At 37.0% G+C, this 20,222-nt stretch overlaps 1 protein-coding gene across 1 annotated transcript; it reads right to left on the bottom strand.

Moving 5' to 3' along the window:
- Positions 1 to 575: 575 nt before the first annotated feature.
- Positions 576 to 20,002, bottom strand: VCAM1 (vascular cell adhesion molecule 1). The gene is made up of 9 exons (XM_050807477.1): positions 19,575 to 20,002; positions 18,741 to 19,016; positions 16,145 to 16,465; positions 14,571 to 14,837; positions 10,088 to 10,363; positions 7,948 to 8,268; positions 6,786 to 7,052; positions 4,687 to 4,953; positions 576 to 1,503 (listed from the first exon to the last, which is right to left on the bottom strand). The coding sequence occupies exons 1-9, from the start codon at positions 19,636 to 19,638 to the stop codon at positions 1,343 to 1,345; spliced, it is 2,220 nt and encodes a 739-aa protein (XP_050663434.1). The 5' UTR covers positions 19,639 to 20,002; the 3' UTR covers positions 576 to 1,342.
- Between the last annotated feature and the right edge of the window lie 220 nt (positions 20,003 to 20,222).

Below are 20,222 nucleotides of genomic sequence, written 5' to 3'. Positions count from 1 at the left end.
GAGTGAAAGAATAGTTACAAGGCAAATGTATAATTGGATTGTATTTATATAAATGCAAAATCTGGCAAAACTAAGTAATGTACTACTTAGGGATACATAGACAGGTATAAAACCTCCAAAAGAAGCATGGAAATGATCAATTCAGGGTATTTATGGGTTACCGCTCAGTGAGGGAAGAGTATTGCCATCACTATGTGGTATATAAAAGGCTCTGAAGAATAGTTATACTATCTCTTGCTCTTAATGTTCTGTACACAGGTGTTCATTTGTTGTCCATTAACATGTGCATGTTCATCTGCATTACATCTTTTTGTGTATATTTTTCTAAATTAAAAAATTGCAGATTCCAAGGACCAAAAACCAGATATTTCTATTCAATATCTTAGTCTGGCACCAAGAAATCTAAATTTTTATCAAGTTCCTACAGTAATTTTAATAAAAGTAGTCTGAGGGTCACATTTTGAGTATCTGTATTATTTCCATAGTTTGAATATTTTACTCTTATGACTTGGCATTTCAGAAAGAGCTGCAATGTGACTAAAGGAGGCAGTTTATAATAAATAAACATACAACCGTTCTAATTCCAGAAATTATCACTTTACTATTCAAAAAAACCTAAACATTTACAAAAGAAAATAAAAACAAAGTTGCATTTTTAGACCACATTGGGAAAGTTGCACAGGAGTCTGATGAACCAACTTCGTGAAACATCTCCGTACCATGCCAGTACCATACAGAGAAACCCAGTCAACCATTATACCATAGGTTGAGGTATTTAGTACCTGAAAGTCAGCCCAGTGCTCTCTTTGCTTATTATTTGTCTATAAAAATATAAAACCAGGCATCTTTATGAAACCTGAAATTACTGTCAATAAACTTTATAGGAGTAAAATTTTGTTAAAGGGAATAAAATAGAAGAAAGATGACAAAGGCCCGCTGTCAGTCAATATTAATGTGAAATTTTCCTAACATGCATTAAATTATAATAGTCAGTCCAAGCAACACTAGTTATTTTAACGATCTAAATATGGGGTGTTGCTATTTTAAGCAATCTTGCTATGGTATAATTTTATTTTACATATGTACAAATTATGTTATTGTATATACAGATCAAGGAACTCCTCCAGTTCTTTCATCTTGATGGCAGTTACTGTTTTTCAGGCAGCAAGTTTTCCTTTGACTTCTTGCTCAGAGCAAGGGGCATAGGTGGGCATTTCTTTCCAAGTTCAATACATTCAGGGAAGTCTGCCTCTCAGCTCATTGTTTTTCTCATGGAATGATGAGCAGTATCAAGGATTTGCATAGAAAAATAGTGTCTCCAGTTGAACATATCAAGCATTAGCTACACTTTTGATTTCTGTGCTTCTACAAGACTATATGATCCCTTCATGTTGGCTTTTCTTGCAAAGTAAATTATCATTCCAACGGCGGGTATTATTAAGGAGGATGCACAATAGAGCATGAGAAGCTCAGGAGAAAAATAGTCTTTGTTGTTTTCTCTTCCTGGAAAATAACAAAATGGATGCAATTAATGTCTAGTACAAAAAGATAGCATTTAATAACAACAGTTACATGTTTTATTATAACAGTACAACTAGTTCTCCAAAGAGAAGGGAATCAAAGCAGTGATAAGAACCATCAGGACCCAAGATGCATATTTCTCTGAATTATCCAAATAATCAGTTGGTGGTTGCTATGGTCATGATGGATCTAAAGATGATAGTTGTTGGCTTCTACAAACTTGGATTCAAATAGATTCAGGCTCAGTTGTAAAATGGAAGGGAGGATACAGTTTTTAGGGCTCTTTTAACAAGAACGGAAATTGGAGAGAGGCACTTGCTTTGGGAAATAAAAATATCTACTAAAGAACTGGGACTCTGATGACCATGAATTGAAATGACTAACCAGTTCTCTAAGAAAATCCTTATAACATTCAAAGTGTGACCATTATAGCTAAATGCCACAAATAAGATGGTAAGAGAAAAAAAAATCTTGCCAATGGCTTTTTCAGAGATATATGAAAGTTTCTATGTTTTTATGTCAGAAATAGGGCATATTAATATGTTTTTCCTCTTCAGCATTTATATCATCTTTTGATAAACTGGAGTTCTTTGGACAGCATTACGTTACAGCTTAAATGTCTCTTAGAGGCATTCTCTGATCTATATCTCCCTCATTCTAAATTCAGAACCTCAACGTATTCTCAAAACCCATGCATTTTTCCTTCAAAACCTTATCACAGCTTTTAATTAAACGTTTATCCATATAATTATTATTTATCCATATAACTTATTAAGTTTAGTTTCCTCCCCTAGGCTATACATTACATCAAGACATGTATATCTATTTTCTTTTTGGTCCATCACCGGACTCACTGCTTGGCCTAGTTGGCACCAAAAAAGTATTTTTTAAACATTAATAACATTTTTTCTCTCTACATTTTGCTTTTGCCATTTAGTTGTAAATGGAGCACAGTAGGTACAGCATACAAAAACTTCAAAATTAGTATTCTTTCTAATCTGCTAAAAAATCATTTGACAGCTGTTATACCGTTTAACATCTTAACTTTATAAGAACATCTGAAGAAGACAGTCACTGGAGATAAACCAAGTAAAAAGAATCACTAGCAACAGATGATGTGTAGTCATTTTTTCAAATTATTGAAGAAAAACGGTTCACCCTAAGCATAATGATAATGGCCCCACTTTTTGACTTTCCCTTGCAAGAGCTGAGCTAGTCAAATATAAGCGTAATATTTGAATGGGATGTCCATCAACATGATTATGATTAGACATCAATATTGATGACATGCTGAGAAATAGCATTTCCATTTCTATTGCTTTCTTTTCAATGTAATATATATTATCTTTTGCCTTTCAGTCTTCCCCGCAGGCATCGGCAGAAAAACACATATTTCCTGCCAAGGTAGTTGCCAGGGCAACCTTCAAATACAATTTTCTATTTGTTGTCTAAACACTGAATATCTTTAAAAACTCCTGACAATTTCTATTAATGGAATACATTCAAGCCAAGACAAAAGGAAACAAATAAAAAATCCAGCCAAATACAAAAGAAATCTAGTTCAAAATACCCAGAAAAATGTCCTTTTTTTTTTTTTTTTTTTGGTTTTCATTAAATTTTTCCTATTTTAAACTATATTCAGTTTGGGGGCATGAGTTTCTAGCTGAGTGCTTAATATTCTTTGATTGTTCATTTCAATAACGAGTAAAAAGGAGCAATTATATAAGTGGCTAATTTGATAAAGCAATTAGGAAATAAAGCAATGTGTGTGAGAGAGTTAAAAAGTAGTGAAGCACGTTTGATGTGTCTTTAAAAGATAACAATTAATTAACAAAAGAATTACAGAAATGTTAGGGGACCAATTTCCTGGGGATAGGACTAATTAAAGGTGGCCCAGAGGCATTAAGGATTAAAGAAAATAGAGATGAATACATTTCAACCTGCTCATAACTGAGATTGCAATCTGTCCAGAATCATCCCCAACCTCATTGGAAGCACTGATTGCATATACCACTGTATCATTTGGAGTGATGGGATACAAAGTAAATGTTCCCTACTTTGAACACATAGTAACTGCATTAGCTAGATCAACTCTTTTCAGGATAATCACTGCAGGTGGATGACTAGAAGTTTTACATAAGAGTCATGCTGTTTTTCCCTTCTTTAACATTTCTAGATGGATGTATAGCTATATAGCTATTGGCATGTTTTGAGGAGGTACTGTGAAGGTGGAAAACATATATATAGTAAAGCTTGCCATTTTGAGAAATTTGGGCAGATGAACAAAAACTTTACCTGTTTCTGACATAGGTTCAAATTTTCTCTGCATTGACAAGTGATTGCTCACTCCAATAGCCAAGTGCCAGACCTCTTAAGACTTGGCATTTGTTTGTAGTTCTGTTTGCACTCCACCGCCAAGTATGGCTTCCATTACACAATAGGAGCTAATTGATGTGCAAGGAGTGTGAGACTGATCAGCCAAGGCTGATGTATTCTACTTCACCAATAAGATCAGCAGATCCTACCTACTGTGCATTCACAAGAGGGCTTAGGAGATTAAGGGGCCTTTGAAGTTTCTCCAGTGAGGATATTGCTCCTCTCTTTCTCTGTTCACCAGAATAGGGAGGGATGGCAAGTGGCTTGAATTTTAATGAGGCTTTTCGATAGTCTAGAGATTTTTTTATGTTGTTCAGGATCAAGTTTACTATTCCCAATTATTATCCTGAAAAGAGTCAATCCAGAAAATTGCAGTTACTCTATGTTCAGAAAATAGTGTTTCCCTCTGGTAGAAAGGAAGAGGGTCTGGATAGAACCCTTCTTTTTCAACGTGCCAATCCTACTTCTTTCGTTTCCTTATAACCTCCAGGGAAAATGTTGGGAAATATGGTTAAACATTTAGCAACTGCAAAACCTCAGAGACAAATGATACATTGTAAACTGAAAAAAGCAAGCAGGAATTCCTCACTCACGAATGATTAATGTCAACTTCCTGGCTAAACTTTATAGGATAAAGCAGCTGTGCTTGATTATTCCAAGAACCATTAAGAAATAAACCACAGCTCCATTTTGCCAACTCATTCATCAAATATTAGAAACTCTTAGTAATCCATGGAACCTCTGAACTACTACCAACAAAACAAAAACAAAAACTCAAAACAAACTCACCTTGAACATCAAGTGTTAAACTTCTTAATTGTGAGCCAACTTTGTTTTTAGATTCACATTCGTATACCCCCGCATCCTTCAGCTGGGCCTTTTGGATGGTATAGGCACCATCTATAGATTTTAGTACTGTGTCTCCTGTCTGTGCTTTTTTCTTCAGGATTATCCATGTTTCTGGAACATTTCCACATGTACAAGAGATGATGACAGTGTCTCCTTCTTTGACACTCTCAGAAGGAAAAGCTGTAAGTTTTATGTCTTTTGGAGTAGCTGTAAAGAGAATTTAAAAGGCATCTCTGATTGAGTGAAATATGAACCAATTCCATATTAATTCAGTGACATCAACAACAGCTTCCATGGAGCTATTTGTGCTAAGTGTTTGCATTAAATGTTAAGAAGAGCCAGTAAAGAAGTCGAGCATTGCTAGATTGTTGGAAATGATCATGTTTTAACTAAGAGAGTACATGGCTTATGCTTCTTTCATGTCCCTTAAAATAATTATTTACCCAGCCTAGCACAAAGAATAGGTGTTTGATATGGTTTGGCTCTGTGTCCCCATCCAGGTCTCAACTTGAGTTGTAATCCCCAGGTTTTGAGGGAGGAACCTGGTGAGAGGTGATTGGATCATGGGGGCTGTTTCCCCCTTGCTGTTCTCATGACAGTGAGTGAGTTTTTACAAGAACTTTTGGTTTTAAAGTGTGGCAGGTCCTCACTCTCTCTGGCCTGCCACCATGCTAAGATGTGCCTTGCTTCCCTTTCTCCTCTGCCGTGATTGCACATTTTGTGAGGTGTTCCCAGCCATGTGGAACTGTATTAAACCTCTCTTATAAATTACCAATCTCAAGTACTATCTTTATAGCAGTGTGAAAATCGACAAATACAGTGTTTAATAAAGAGTTATAGAATTCAGATGTGAAATAGAAAATTAATTTTTTAATACTGTTTTGCAAAAATTTCCTTGAAGTACAAAGGCTTTTACAGGTTTCTGAGTTTTGAGTTGGATCCCTCAATCAAGAAGTTAAGCTGTACAGATGCGGCTTTTTCACTATCCTTAACAACACTATTGCCATTTATTAAGTTCCAGGCACTGAGCTAAGTATTTGACATATAACATGTCTATTAATGCAACAACTGGTGGATGCAGGTACCATATCACCAATTTTTAATCCCTATTAAGGTCTTCTATTTTGTAAGTTGATTTGAAATTCTTTCCCCATTTCCAAGGTCACGACAACTACCCAAAAGGTTTTTTGTTTGTTTGTTTGGTTGGTTGGTTGTCTGGTTTTTAAGGATGTGCATTGCCTTTCCAAGATTCTTCTTCTAAAATACAAATCTTACTGAGTTGAGATAACAAGAAAGTCACTAATATCTTAGTGGGAATAATGCCAAGGTGTAAGAGAGGAAATGACAGCCCTGACAAAGACAAGAACCCTCATACCCAAAGGGGAAGGGATGGAGGAAATCCACATTGATCACTTGATGATTTTGCTCATAACTCCATATGGCTTCAACCTGCGAACTAGGAATTGTCTTTTTCTCAATCTTGGGTCTCCATTCTAAAGGGAAGGGGCCTAGATCTGTTGACTTAATCTACTTTAGTGGTTCCATGTTGTCAGGCTGATGAACGAGAGGACAGAGTCATGGCTACTAATAATCTCAGAATTTGCAAAAGACTTAAGTGCCAGCTTAGGCTTCTAAGCAAATACTACTGGCCATCTTGTGAGATTGCCACTCAGAGTTCAATTCAGCCAGATATGGTGGCTTTAATCCTACATAATTCCAAATGAAGAGATTCCTCTTCCTATTATCTCAACACCATAACCATTGCCTCATAAGTGTAACTGGAACTTCTGACACAGGTCCTGAAGGCTTGCATTTCACTTAAGTTTGAAAGAATCTCAGGATAAGAAACTTGTAACGATTCATGAGAAAGGACAATTTCAGGAAATTTCTCCATACATTGGAAACATCATAAGCTCTTCAAAACCCTCAACACACTTTTGTAGTAAAAATTTTGTTTTCAAAGAAGACTTTACTCATAATCAGTAACATAACCAAAAAAATTACTAGCAAGGATAACTCACTACTCACACTCTGCTCACCTTGGATAATTAATTCTACTTCTTTTCTGCTTCTTCCAGCCTGGTTAATTCCTTCACATACATAAACTCCAGAATCTTCCATTTTTGTAGAAATTAAGTTGAGAGTTGCATCCTCAGAAAGAGACTGTAGCTCCCCATTAGGTAGCTGCCTGCTCCATAGGATTTTCGGAGCAGGAAGGCCGTGGCTCAAGCATGTCATATTCACAGAACTGCCTTCCTCCAGGATGGAGGAAGGGCTGACCAAGATGGTTGTATCTCTGGGGGCAACTGAAAAGGCAGAGAGGCTTGTTAGCTGGACCCCTTATGCCCTGAGTTCCAAAGAGTTTTAATAATGTTGCAAAACTGGGCTATGGGTTCAGCAGATGCAAACAGTTTATAAACCTTGATAATTTAACACAAGAGGTTTTGGTCCTTATTTACTTTAGTTGATACCAAATGATAGAGCAGAACGTGGACACGTCATGGTGTTTTCTAATGGAAGTAAGTTCAGTATAACCTCCCTTGCAACCAAAGAATGACGAGGGTCAATGATAGTGTGTACTGCCATTTATGGTAGAGTCAACAAGACTATGAATTATTTGAATCTCCTTCTGTAAAAAGATGTGGTCTATTTTTCCACCCCTTGAAACTCTAGGCTGGCCTCATGACTCACTTTGACCAATAGAATGTGGAAGAAGTAACACTGTAGGACTTCCAAACCCAGGCCTTGAAGAGGCTGCTTTCATTTACACCTTCTTGAAAACTGAGCTCTGGTGAGTAAATCTAGGCTACTGTTTCTCAGGGTGACAATGCATAAAGAAAGAGAGGCCAGGTCATCCCAGATATGGCTCCAGACATGTGGGTGAAGTCATCTGAGACCAGCCAGTCCTGCTAACCTTACAGAAAATGCATGAGCGAGCTCAGCTAATACCATATCGAGCAGAATAACTGCCTAGCTGGCCCCTTCCTAAATTGCCAACTCAAAGCATCAAAAGTCAGTAAATAGTTACTCTTTTAACTTTATGGAGGGTGATTTGTTACAATCATTATTATTCTGAAATTTCTTTTCAGTTATGTTTTTTCTCTACAGAGGTTTTAACTATTAACCTTATGTTAACTATTGCCTGGCAAACACGATAAAGAGACAGGTATTAAGCTGTAGATACCTCACATATGTACTTACCATTGACATAAAGTGTCTGTGTACTCTGCCTTTGTTTGGGTTCAAATTCCATTTCATCCATATGTAACTTAGCCTGACAAACAAGAGCTTTTCCAGTATCTTCAGTGGTAGGGATGAAGGTCGCTTCCAAACTTTTGTTCTCTAGAGATTTCATATCTGTATCCTCCAAAAACTCTTTATTCTCCAGAACAGTCTCCCCCTTAAGTAATTCAATCTCCAACCGGTCAAGGGGGTACACGCTAGAAACCTTGCAGCTTACAGTGATGGGGCTCTCACTCACAAGGACACCTCTCATCTCGATTTCTGGATCTCTAGGGAATGCTGCAAAACGCAAGCAAAAATGATTTTTATACGCGATATTCAAGGAAAAATTGAGCTAAGCTTTATTAAATGTAAAGGCCTAAAAATGACAGCTTTAATTGACCTGGGATAGAATGACTGTCAATATATAAGTAACGACAGTATTTATAAATGACATATTCATGATATTATATATGAATAAAGTTAGAAACAAAAACTACTTAGTATATCCAGTCCTTGAGTAATAAATGTTCACTTCTTATTTTTTTTTCTTCTTAATATGCAATCTTGCTGTGTGCCATGGCTTGATCTTTTCTAAGTACACATCAGCTTCCACTATCTTATTTAGTATGTATATATTTTACGTGTTTTAAATTTGCCATGTTATGTTGAATACTTAGTATCAACTAGTCCTCTAATATTCATTATCTCAGTCTTCAAAGCAGCTATGTAAAATGGGTATTAGTTATTTTACAGCCAGGAATACTGAAACATATAGAGGCTAAGAGACTTTCCTCATGCATTATACCTAGTTGAAGTCAATGAGATGGGCTGAGAATCCGTATTTCTCTGACCTCAGAGCCCAGCTTTGGTTTTACACAGCTGTGCAGTCTCTCAGTATCAAATAAGACAAACAAGGAAGTTCTCAACTTAGTTTAAATTTTAATGACCAAATTTAGGCAGCAAGTTTTAAATATTTCTCAGATAATACTTGTAATCAAGAAAAGAACTGCTTAACTCTAGTCTTTCTAATACAGCACAAATCAATAAAAATAAGACTAAAATAGCTATCAAGGGCAAGAATAATGCTTAAACATATTTTTCCTTAACAAAAATGTTGTTAAAGTGATACATGCTCAAATATTTCTATGTTGCAATAAGACTCCACTGCTGGTTCTCATTTCTGCTGGGAATGTGCCTATCTCAGCAGATCATGGACTCTGGGTAATATAATAATGCAAATAAAATGTATCCTCCTTTTGAGAGACTCAAATCCATTTACAGGCACACTGTGACCCATTCTGAACAAAACCTTGAAGGGTAACACAAGTTTGGGCAGGCTTTCTGGTAGAAAATCTCTACAATATGTTCTCTTGAGTTCTACTGAAGTGAGAACTCAAGGCAGAGTGACCCTCTCAAAAAAATAATTTTATGGTTACTTTGCATATTTTGTTCTTCATTCAATATGGACTGAGGAACTCCAGCAATGACAAGTTCATGGAGATTTGAGGTTGCAAAGAGTGTTTATTAAGACGACAAGAAGAGTAAGAGAAAGCATAGTATATGTAGGTGGCATAAATCAACATTAAGATCTAACGCTACTTCCTGATTCTGCTTTTCACCTTAGCCACTGCCACTGACCATCCCCATCTCCAACCTAATTCCTTATCTTTAATTTTGGCTTCCTTTTGCTTCCTATTCCCTTATTTTTTTTCCCATCCTGCAGACAGCTCTTCAAATGTGCTTTAAAGCAGTGCCTTAAAATAGTTTAAAACTACTCATTCCCAACTGGAGTAGTTGGAGTAGTCACCTCCACCCAGTCATCTGAATGGGCACTGACCCCAATGCACTCACCTCCAGCATGTAGTGTGTTCAAGTGCATGATGAGAGAGTTTGACAAGGCATAAACCAAGGATTGTGGGTGCTGTGTATATATGTAATACGTACTTGAGATTTAGGCTAATAATGTTGTATCAAACCATTCTGATTCAGATTTAGGAACAAAATTCACAATGCTAAACATAAGAATCTCATTGCAAATCACAGACATGCATTGTTTTTCTTCCAATAGAACTGGAAAAAATAAAAATAAAAATAAACAATTCTGAAAACCACTTACAGTAGAGCTCCACCTGGATTCCCTTTTCCAGTTTCTTACGTCCACAAGTCACTGTGCACAGATAAGAGTGTTCGTTCTCAAAACTCACAGGGCTCAGGGTCAGCGTGGAATTGGTCCCCTCACTCCTCACCTTCCCGCTCAGAGGGCTGTCTATCTGGGTTCTCCAGGAGAAAGATGGGGACTCACAGCCCATAACACTACATGTCAACACAACTGAGTCTCCGATCTGAGCAGCAATCCGGGGTCCAGGTGAGATCTCAACAGTAAATGGTTTCTCTGGGACAGAAGTGGAAAGCAAGATGAAAAGAACGTAAGATTATTTTCTTCTTTCATCACATTCTGACATATGATCTTTATTTTTCCGGATCTCCTTTCAGTTAATATCTATGCCAAGAAGAAATTACTCTTTTCCACCTTGGGACTATCAGAAATAAGACCACATCTTTTAGAATGAAACCATTATAGTTTGCTGATTCATTCATTTAACAAACTGAATGGATAAAAATTTGTCAAGAGAGGTTGGTATCTCTTCATAGCAATAATAGAGTCTCTGCTCAAATGTAGTTTATCAAATCACTGTAAGAGTGGACAATCACTCAAAGAATGTAAGTGGTTCTTGTGTGTCAAGCACTATCTAAATTACTATATATATATATAATCAATAATTTCGTACACTAGTACTATTCTTTCTTCTTTGCCTTCTCTTTCTGCGTCTACTCTTTCTCTTCCTCTTTTTACCCCTCTTTTTTCTTCTTGAGGAAATTTAGGCTCAGAAATGCTAAGTAACTTTGCCCAGTTTGCAAGTAACAAAATTAGGACTTGATGTCAGGTGGGTCTGATTCAAGATCCCAGTTTTTCAGTTGCTACAACAACTAAATCAAGTCATCCTCATATGGAGATAAAGTGATCTAAAAGGGGTACTGGAAAAAGCTACAAAAAATGTCTCTTAATTAGATATAATACCCACAGTGGACAAGCATTTAGAGCTTCTGTTTCAATAATACAGTTATACCATTGAAAGTCACATAGAATCACCCTGAAATCAAAGTCAAAATCTAAGCATTAAAGTGATACATAAATCACCTCCAAAATTTGCCTGATGTAATATAAAAATACTTTACAATTAACTCAGGGTCTGAAAGCTGAGGTGTGAGGGCAAACTCCTAAGACTCAAATACCCAGGAATGTCCTTTGGCCATCAGCACTGTCCCTGCTGAGTACATGGGCTTCTTTTGGATGACTGCTATTTAGGAAGAAAGGGAACACTACATCTTGGCTCTGTTTCCCTGAAGAAACTGAGAGTGTCTGGGCAACTCTGAAAGCAACAGACGAGACCCCCATAAAAGTCACTGAAATCTTACTTGTAAATTACAGGCTTGAGGTAAAAGAAAGAAATCTCAATATACAAATAATCCAAACATATTACATTTTGCATGGTTCTCATCTGTGTCATCAGTTATTTTTCTTAATAGGTTTCTCTAATTGTGACATCTTAGTATTTTCTGAAGAAGATTCTCCTCAAATTACCTCAATAAACTGATATGCTATTAGACTTTGAAAGAGAGCTCATTCACAGAAACAACCAGAGCTTCCGAATTTCTTATAGGCTAATGTCAGAATGAGGAACTTTAAAAACAGATCCACTGCCTGTGCATGAACATTTCTAAGTCATTCTTTACAGCGGCCACATGTATTGCCATGTGAACTTGGAACCACTGGAGGAGTAACTCTTTTAGGTAGCTGAAAGTTTCTTTGAAAGTACTTTCAGTACTTTAGGCCAGTAGTATCCCATGTGATGCAAAGTGCAAAACAACTCTCCCCAACCCCAAAATACAAATCCTTTGTACACTGGAATAGGATACAGTTTATTATGGAGTGGCATTATTCCAGGGTGAATGATTAGCTTTACATACTTTCATTAGTGTAACATCTTTCCTCGTCACCTGAGAATGCTAACCTAACATCCAACTGAGATAATCTACTTATGGTGAGTTTTATTTTTATTTTAATCTTCCAAGTTTAAATACCATGTTTTCACATTTTAAAAATTTGTGTTGAGCTGGGTGTCACTACAGCTGGGTGGCATGTGCCTATAATCCCAGCTACTCAGGCAGCTACGGTGGGAGCATCAGTTGAGCCCAGGAGTTGAGTTCAGCCTGGGCAACATAGCAAGACCTCATTTCCTAAAACAAACAAACAAAAGACTATGCTACCCATGTTTATAATCTATTCATTAATTCAGCAAACATTTACTGAACATTTATTATGTGTTAGGTATTGTGCTAAGAATCCAAGCATTCACACACACACACACACACACATACACACACACACACACAGAATTCCTGACTTTAAGGAGTTTACAGATTTTTAAAAAAATTAACTAGAAACAGAGGTCTCACTATGTTGCCCAGGCTGGTCTTGTACTCCTGGCCTCAAGCAATCCTTCCACCTAAGCTTCCCAAAGTGCTGGGATTATAGGCTTGAACCATCGTGCCCAGAGCAGGAATTTACAGTTTAGTGGAAAGGCACATTTAAAAAGATATACTGTTTTGGCTCTTACTAAGGGATATTTGAGTTATCTATTTATATGCCTGTCCTTCCTTCCTAGTTTGTATGCCCCCCGAGGGCAGTTGTCATATCTTTTTCATGTCTGTACCCTCAGTACCAAGTAGAATTCTTGGATTCTTGGACAAGGGCTCTTAATATGTGTGGAACTGAACAGAACTGCATACATGACTATAAGGAGTGTTGAGTGTACACGAAGGAAAGAATATGTAGTTTGGTCTGACACAATCTGGAACTGGGAGGCTGACATGAGCTTCGTATTGGAGAATGGCTAAGACTTTGCCAGATGAAGGAAGGAGAAAGGCCATTTTAGGCAAATGGAACAGCATAAGCAGGGGCACCAAGTTATCAACAAAGCTGCAAAGGTAGTTTCTGGCCAGATCATAAAGAGTTCTGTGTGACAGTTTTAAGAAATGGATTGAAGTTATAGAAAATGAGCATCTTTTTGTTTAAGGTAATAAACCCTGGGAGCAGTGCAGAAGATTGATTATTTTAGGGACAGAATGTTAGCAGGTAGACTATTTAAAGATAATTAGCCACAAAATATGTGAAATATTATTCAGCCTTAAAAAACAAACGAGGAAATTCTGTCATTTGCAACAAAAGGGATGAACCCAGAGGACATATGCTAAGGGAAACAAGCCAGGCACAGAGAGACCAGTACCTCATGATCTCACTCACATGTGGGATCTACTTCTAAAGTCATAGAAGTAGAGAGTAGCATGGTGGTTACCAGAGGCTGGGGCAAGGAGAGGAAGGGAAGGAGGAGATGTTGGTCAATGGGTACAAAGGTTCAGTTAGACAGGAGAGTAAGTTGTTGAGATCTATTGTACATCATGATGACTATAGTTAATGAAAATATATTGTGTATTTTAAAATACCTAAGAAAGTGAATTTCAAATGTATCACCACAAAAGAATAAGTGAGGCAATGAATATGTTGACTTAATCATTCTACATTGTATACCCATATCAAACATCACATTGTAATCTATAAATGTAAACAATCATGATTTATCAATTAAAAATATTTCTAAAGAGAAATATAAAGATAATTAGCTATAAAATTAAAAAGGCAAAGGGGTTTTCATTAAAATTAACCTGCATTAAAATCATAGTAAATGCAACTAAAGAGCTATTTAGCCCTAGGAAAAGTATGAACTATCCTGAGCCTGGGTTTTTAGTAGTGCTGTGGTAAAGATTAATGAGATAAAATATATAAAGCAGAATGTAGAATTCCTGGGAAACATTAGGTGTACAATCAATAGGTGGCGTCATTATTAATCTCTGGGAGATTCCACTCTCTCATCTGTAAAAGGAATACAAAATACTTACTTTTTAGTTATTTCTTGAAGACGGCATATGTAAAGTACCAGAAACATATCTGGTGTTTAGTGAATGCTGTTATGTAAGAATATCTTGCAAGAGCCCAAGTGAGAAATGATAAACTAAGGCAATGGCAAGTGGGGTGAAGAAGAGGTCATATTCTGGGGAGCATTTTGAGGTAGAACTGACAGGAATTAACAGCATGGAATTGGAACATGAATTTGGGAGTAATCAACATATTGTAGTCTAATTCTTGGGAGTCTAGCGTGAGAAGAGAAGGGGACCCAGGGATGTAAACTTGAAAATACCAGTATCCCAGAGGCAGGAGGAAGACAAAAAGTGAGGGAATGAAGCAGAGAAAAAGTGATTTGAGATGAAAAAGAATCAGAAAAGCAGAGCCATGGAAACTCTGGGAGGGAAGACTTCCAAGAAGTACTAGTAAGATAAACATATATTTGTGCTAAAGGCTATGGCAACCAGATAGGTCATCAGTGAAACTAAGGGAAGCAATTTCAGCATTGAAGCTGTATGACTATTGCTCAAATCCCAGTGACAGCACCTTTGTCATTCCTTTTTCACATTCTACTCACCTTGAACAATTAATTCCACCTCTTTTCTGTTTTTCCCAATCAAATTAACTCCTTCACACACATAAATTCCAGAATCTTCCATCCTCATAGCAATTAAGGTGAGAGTTGCATTCCCAGAAAGGTGCTGTAGATTCCCATTATCTAATTTCTTACTCCAGAAAATCTCTGGAGGTGGTAGACCCTCACTGGAACAGGTCATGGTCACAGAGCCACCTTCTTGTAGCTTTGTGGATGGATTCACAGAAATAACTGTATTCTTGGGTGATACTGAAAAGGCAAAAAAATAATATTAGCAATTGCTAAGCATCATCCCAGTGCAACAGAGGGAATGTATTTCTCTTAGACAGTATTTATGTGCTTCCACCAATTTGATGAAATTACTCTGCCAAATTAGTATAAAGAACTGCTGAATCATTCAAAATAATCTATCCAGTTTCTGACTAAACTGATCGAGTTTAGTTGATGTTTCATGTTTTTCAGACGGTTATAGGTAGTCAGAAATTAAGAAGAACCATGTGGCTTAACCTCCCACTAAAGGGTAGGAGTCCCATTTAAGCATTCTTGCCAAGTGCCCATTCCAGTCAACTTCAACATTTACTGAGAGAATCAACCCATTGCTTTCCAAAAGAGTCAATTTGATTTTTGGACAGCTCTACGTATTAGCACATTTCTCCCTATTGAGCTGAAATCTTCTCTCTATACTAATTTAAACATATTGGCCATAATTCAGCCATGTGCTGTTACAGAAAAAGGTAAATCACTCTTTCATATAACTGTCTTTCAAATGCTTAATTAGAGCTCTTTTCCAGGTTTTGTATTCTCTTAGGAAAAATATCCTCTATCTTGACTATTCTTCTCAAAATATTGTTAAAAGCCTGCCCAGCTCATTCTCTTTCAGCTAAACATGCCATAGTTGGCAATACTCCTTTTAAATGTAGTGCCCAGTGCAAAACATAGCATTTTAGACTAGAACCGAGCACAGTGAGCCCACTCCTACACAACGCTGGGACTATAAGACTCCCGTAAATCCCCTGGCAGTATCAGGCAGATTGGAGGCAATCAAACCCCATCATTTTTCCCCTGTCCAATGCACATATGTATGTATGTGCATATGCATACACACACACATACACACACACACACAGAGAATAACTGCTCACCTTGTCAAGTTTCTGTACCTGTGCAACTAATATTTCAAGGCATACTATAAGAGTTTACAAAACAATATTAAAGTGTTTTATTATTTGAACCTGTTTCTCACTACCCAATCTGGTGGTATGACTATTCCCCTTTTATACCCTGGGAAATAGAGAAATTAAGTAACCCAAACTTACACAGTTAATAGAGACAGAAATTAAGCTCAAGTCTTCTCCATCCAAATCCAGTGTTCTTTTCATTGAATTGTACTATTGGCAAACATTATGTTCTCAATGAATACAAATGGAATACAAACTATATACAAGTGTTTTTTTTTTTTTTTTTTTTTTTTTTTTTACTTTGCTGCTAAGTTTATTGCTATACACAACCGAGGTGGGATTCCCACAAAGACTGGAACACATCGCACAAGTACTTACTGTAGACTTGCAATTCTTCTACAGCCTCCCTTTCTGTGGGCACAGAATCCATTTCATCAATGTGTAATTTAGCTCGGCAAACAAGAACTTTCCCAATATCTTCAATGACAGGAGTAAAGGTTACTTCCAAACTCTTGGTTTCCAGGGACTTCCTGTCTGCATCCTCCAGAAATTCCTGACTCTTCATGAGATGATCTCCTTTCATTAAGTCTATCTCCAGCCTGTCAAATGGGTATACATCAGCAACCAAACACTTGACTGTGATCGGCTTCCCAGCCTCCAGAGGACCACTCAGATGAATCTCTGGATCCCTAGGAAAAGCTGTAAAGGTCAAACAAATACATGGATGGGCTTTTTGCTCATGGGATATAAGGTCTCTTACTGCTTTAACACAATACAAATCAAGCCTAGTGTTTTTGTTAATACAGTCTTAATACAGAAGAATTGTTTAAATAGCCTGTCATGATTTGGGGTGAGTTCAAGGTGCAAGAATTGGAAGCAAACATTTTTTAGAACATTATTCTATTCTGATCCTGTATATATTAAGGGTTGCATGTTATTACAGTAAAAGAAGGAAGAAAAAATGTTTATATTGAACCTTACATGTGGCTGTCACTGCGCTATAGATTTAACATGAATTATTTTATTTTATCCTCACAACAACTCTAGGAGATAGAGATCACATTTTACAGAAAAGAAGACTTGGACTTAGTACATTTACATAACTTATCTAAGGTCACACACCTGGTAAATGGTAAAGCTGGGATTTAAATTCAGGATTTCTATTACTCGGTTTTGCTACTACAGATTTACATTATGTTACATCACATTTTCTTATTATAGTCAGGGCAGATATATTTCCATTTTACAGATAATGACTTTAAGGCTTGGAATGTCATTGCAAAGAATAGTTATTGTCAAGATATTCTAAGACATGAAAAGACCAACTTTAAGTAATTAGCTTCTGAAAACGGTGCCTCTGATAGGAATTCATCCACCAGAAAGATACATTTGTGCAATCTTTATGTTCTGGAACACATATTTGCCTCCTGAAATGCCTAACTCAGTATCCCACCAAGTGTTCCATTGAAGCTTCTAGTACAAGGAAATGTACTACTTCTTGTAGCCATTGCCTCCTTTGCAAGAGTTACCTTTTTCATTACACATTGTCATGAAGTAACATATTGGTGAATTCAAAACTCTGTGTAACAAAAAGAATACAAAGGTCTCAACTCTAAGCACTATTACAATCAAATGTGGAAAGGAGACAGAACTGTTATACATAATGAAAACCAGACACTCTTGGAGAAAAACCTCAGGCAAGATAATTAAAGCCAGAAGTGTCTTCATTTCTCTTTTTTAAATCTTCAACTATTTGGTACTAGTGGGCAAAAGACAAAGGAGCTGGAAATTCTTTGCTATGTGAAGAAACATGGTATTTTTCATTTTTTCCAGCAATAATTTCTGTCCCTCATATTCTGTAAGAAACGTTCCTCTAATCCACACAGTCTGATGTCAGGTAACATAAGAACTTGCTACTTTTCCCTGTATTTACATAAGGGAAGCTTTTAAGGAGCTCAGGAGGCTGCACAGACATAAACTATGCATGTACAACCAGCATAATTGAAAGCAGCCGGCCAAGCACAGTTTCTTGGGAAGCTTGAGCAACACATGGGGCTTGTTGCAGAATCAATTAAGGTTACTGGGAAAAGTTGGGCTCTGGTACAACAGAATGGAACCAAAGTAATTATAATCAAATGAGGTCTACGTGAAGACATGACCATAAATGGGTTCAGTTTTTTAGAAAGAGAGGCCATCGGAAACAAAAGGCAAATGATTTATGTCTGGTTAGTTTTTTACTCCTCTTGCTAACTTTGTTTGCTGAATGGAGAATGGAGTGGGATGCATTTTGGCAGGCTGGTAAACTAGGGACGTCCACTCACGTTCATGAGGCAAATCTAATGCATTATGTAAATATCTTTGAAGTTGAGCGGTTGAGCACCAAGGCTTCATGGCACCAAAAAAAAAAAAAAAAAAAAAAATCCTAAATGTGTCAACAACACCAAAGTCAAATGAGTGAAATGTTTGCAGATATTAACAATTATGTCTAAGGAGAACACTTTTATACTAATACCTATTACTAATTATAGATCTACTTAATGTTTAAACTAATTTTAAGCATCAAATTGCATAAGAATAAATGAATAGAAAATCCCTGAAGGATGGAATTCATAAATCAATCAGAGACGTAAGCAAGTAAACATGTAAGGATGTAATCAAGTGGAAAGATTTTTTTAATAAAACAAAAAGAACCTTAGAAATGATATTTTACAGCTAAGGAAACCGGAGCCCAGAGAGATTGAGTCTTATACATGGTCACTGTGTTTGCGGCAGAGGAGGAAATAGAAGCCAAGATTTGGATTCCTGCTCTCTCTCATGCTGGCCTTAGCTGTCCCTAGCTTTCCTGATGTTGTGTGTTCTTCAGCCAAGAATCTGTACAGGAATATCCATTTTAAAACTTTTTTTAAATATCATTTTTAAAAGGCGATTTTAAAGTAAAATTGAGAGAAAAACGAAGATTTTCTAAAGCACTCACAGTAGATCTCCACCTGGATTCCTTTTTCCAATTTCCTAGATCCACAAGTTGCTGTGCACAGGTAAGAGTGTTCGTTTCCGAAACTAACAGGATTCATGGTCAGCGTAGACGTGGTCCCCTCATTCCTCACCTTCCCATTCAGCGGACTATCTATCTGTGTTCTCCAAGAGAAAGATGGGGACTCGCAGCCTGTGGTGCTGCAAGTCAATGAGACAGAGTCACCAATCTGAGCGAGTGATTTAGATTCTGGGGTGGTCTCGATCTTAAAAGCTTGAGCTGCAAAAGCAAAAAAAAAGACAGAAGCAAATTTACCACTAATTTGTCTAGTATTCTACTCCTTCTTCTGTGTATAATGTCTAAAATAGGATCAGACTGATCTCTTTCCTAAGCCGCTTCAAACTAACTACAAGGTAGCCAAAAAGCACCGAAGTCACTTTCACAAAAGTTTATGGAATCATCTTCACTAAAGAGAATTCTCAGTTCCAACCTTGATGCCCATTTATCAAAGCCGTTTTATTTGCTAAGTTTGACCTCATTGTCAAGTATAGGAAACTAAGGAGACAGACTAACTAGAGACAGAAGCCGAATTACTCACTTGCCTTTGGAAAAAAAGATACCAAAAACATCAATTTTCAGCTCTAACTATGACAGTACAATATTATATAGCAAAACTCAATTGCATATTAAAAGTTAGGTTAAATTAACTTTTCCTACTGTTTAAAATCACAGTGTCTTTACTTCACTACTTCACTACTATCGCAAAACTGACTGAAGCCAAAACCAGGGCTAAAACGGAATGCTAACCTTTGAAACAGATAAAGGAAAATAACTTACAAGCTGCAAACATTATCCAAAGTATATTTGAGGCTCCAAAGATCACGACCATCTTCCCAGGCATTTTAAGTTGCTGTTGTGATGAGAAAATAGTGGTTCCAAAACCCTAATTTGTGTCCCACGTGTATATGCCTGGAAAGGGTATTCAGCTTCTGAAGCCAGTGTGGCCCGATGCTGCGGAGTGAAATAGAAAGTCTGTGCTTTATAAAGGGTCTTGTTGCAGAGGCGGAGGGAAATCCCTTCAAGGGGAAACCCAGGGCAGAGCCAGGGAAAAAAGTTTAACGGACACCCAGCCAAGTTCCAGTATTAACCCCTTCAGTTGCTCTCACTGCTGAAGCTCCTCTCTCTGTCCTGGCAAAAGAAGACACTTCCAAAACTATAAAATACAGGCTTTTCCTCATCTTCGACTCCAAAAGGCTATCTTTACTGGAAAGATAAAGGACAATGCTGATTACAGAATGAAACTTTCTGAATCCAATGTGGTTAAAGAAAGAGGGTGGGGTGAGCAAAAAAGAAGACAGAGTAGTAAATTCTACTCTGTTTTTTGAACTGGATACATAACCACTATGTCATGTGAACTGATTTTCTCCATCAAGGAAATATGTTTGCAATTCTAAAAGAGATTATTTTTTTTCTCTTACAGGAGAA

This window comes from Macaca thibetana, chromosome 1 (assembly GCF_024542745.1).
Source record: "Macaca thibetana thibetana isolate TM-01 chromosome 1, ASM2454274v1, whole genome shotgun sequence".
Taxonomy (NCBI): Eukaryota; Metazoa; Chordata; class Mammalia; order Primates; family Cercopithecidae; genus Macaca; species Macaca thibetana.
Note: the sequence above shows the minus strand (reverse complement) of the source record. Positions and strands in the feature narration are given on the sequence as shown.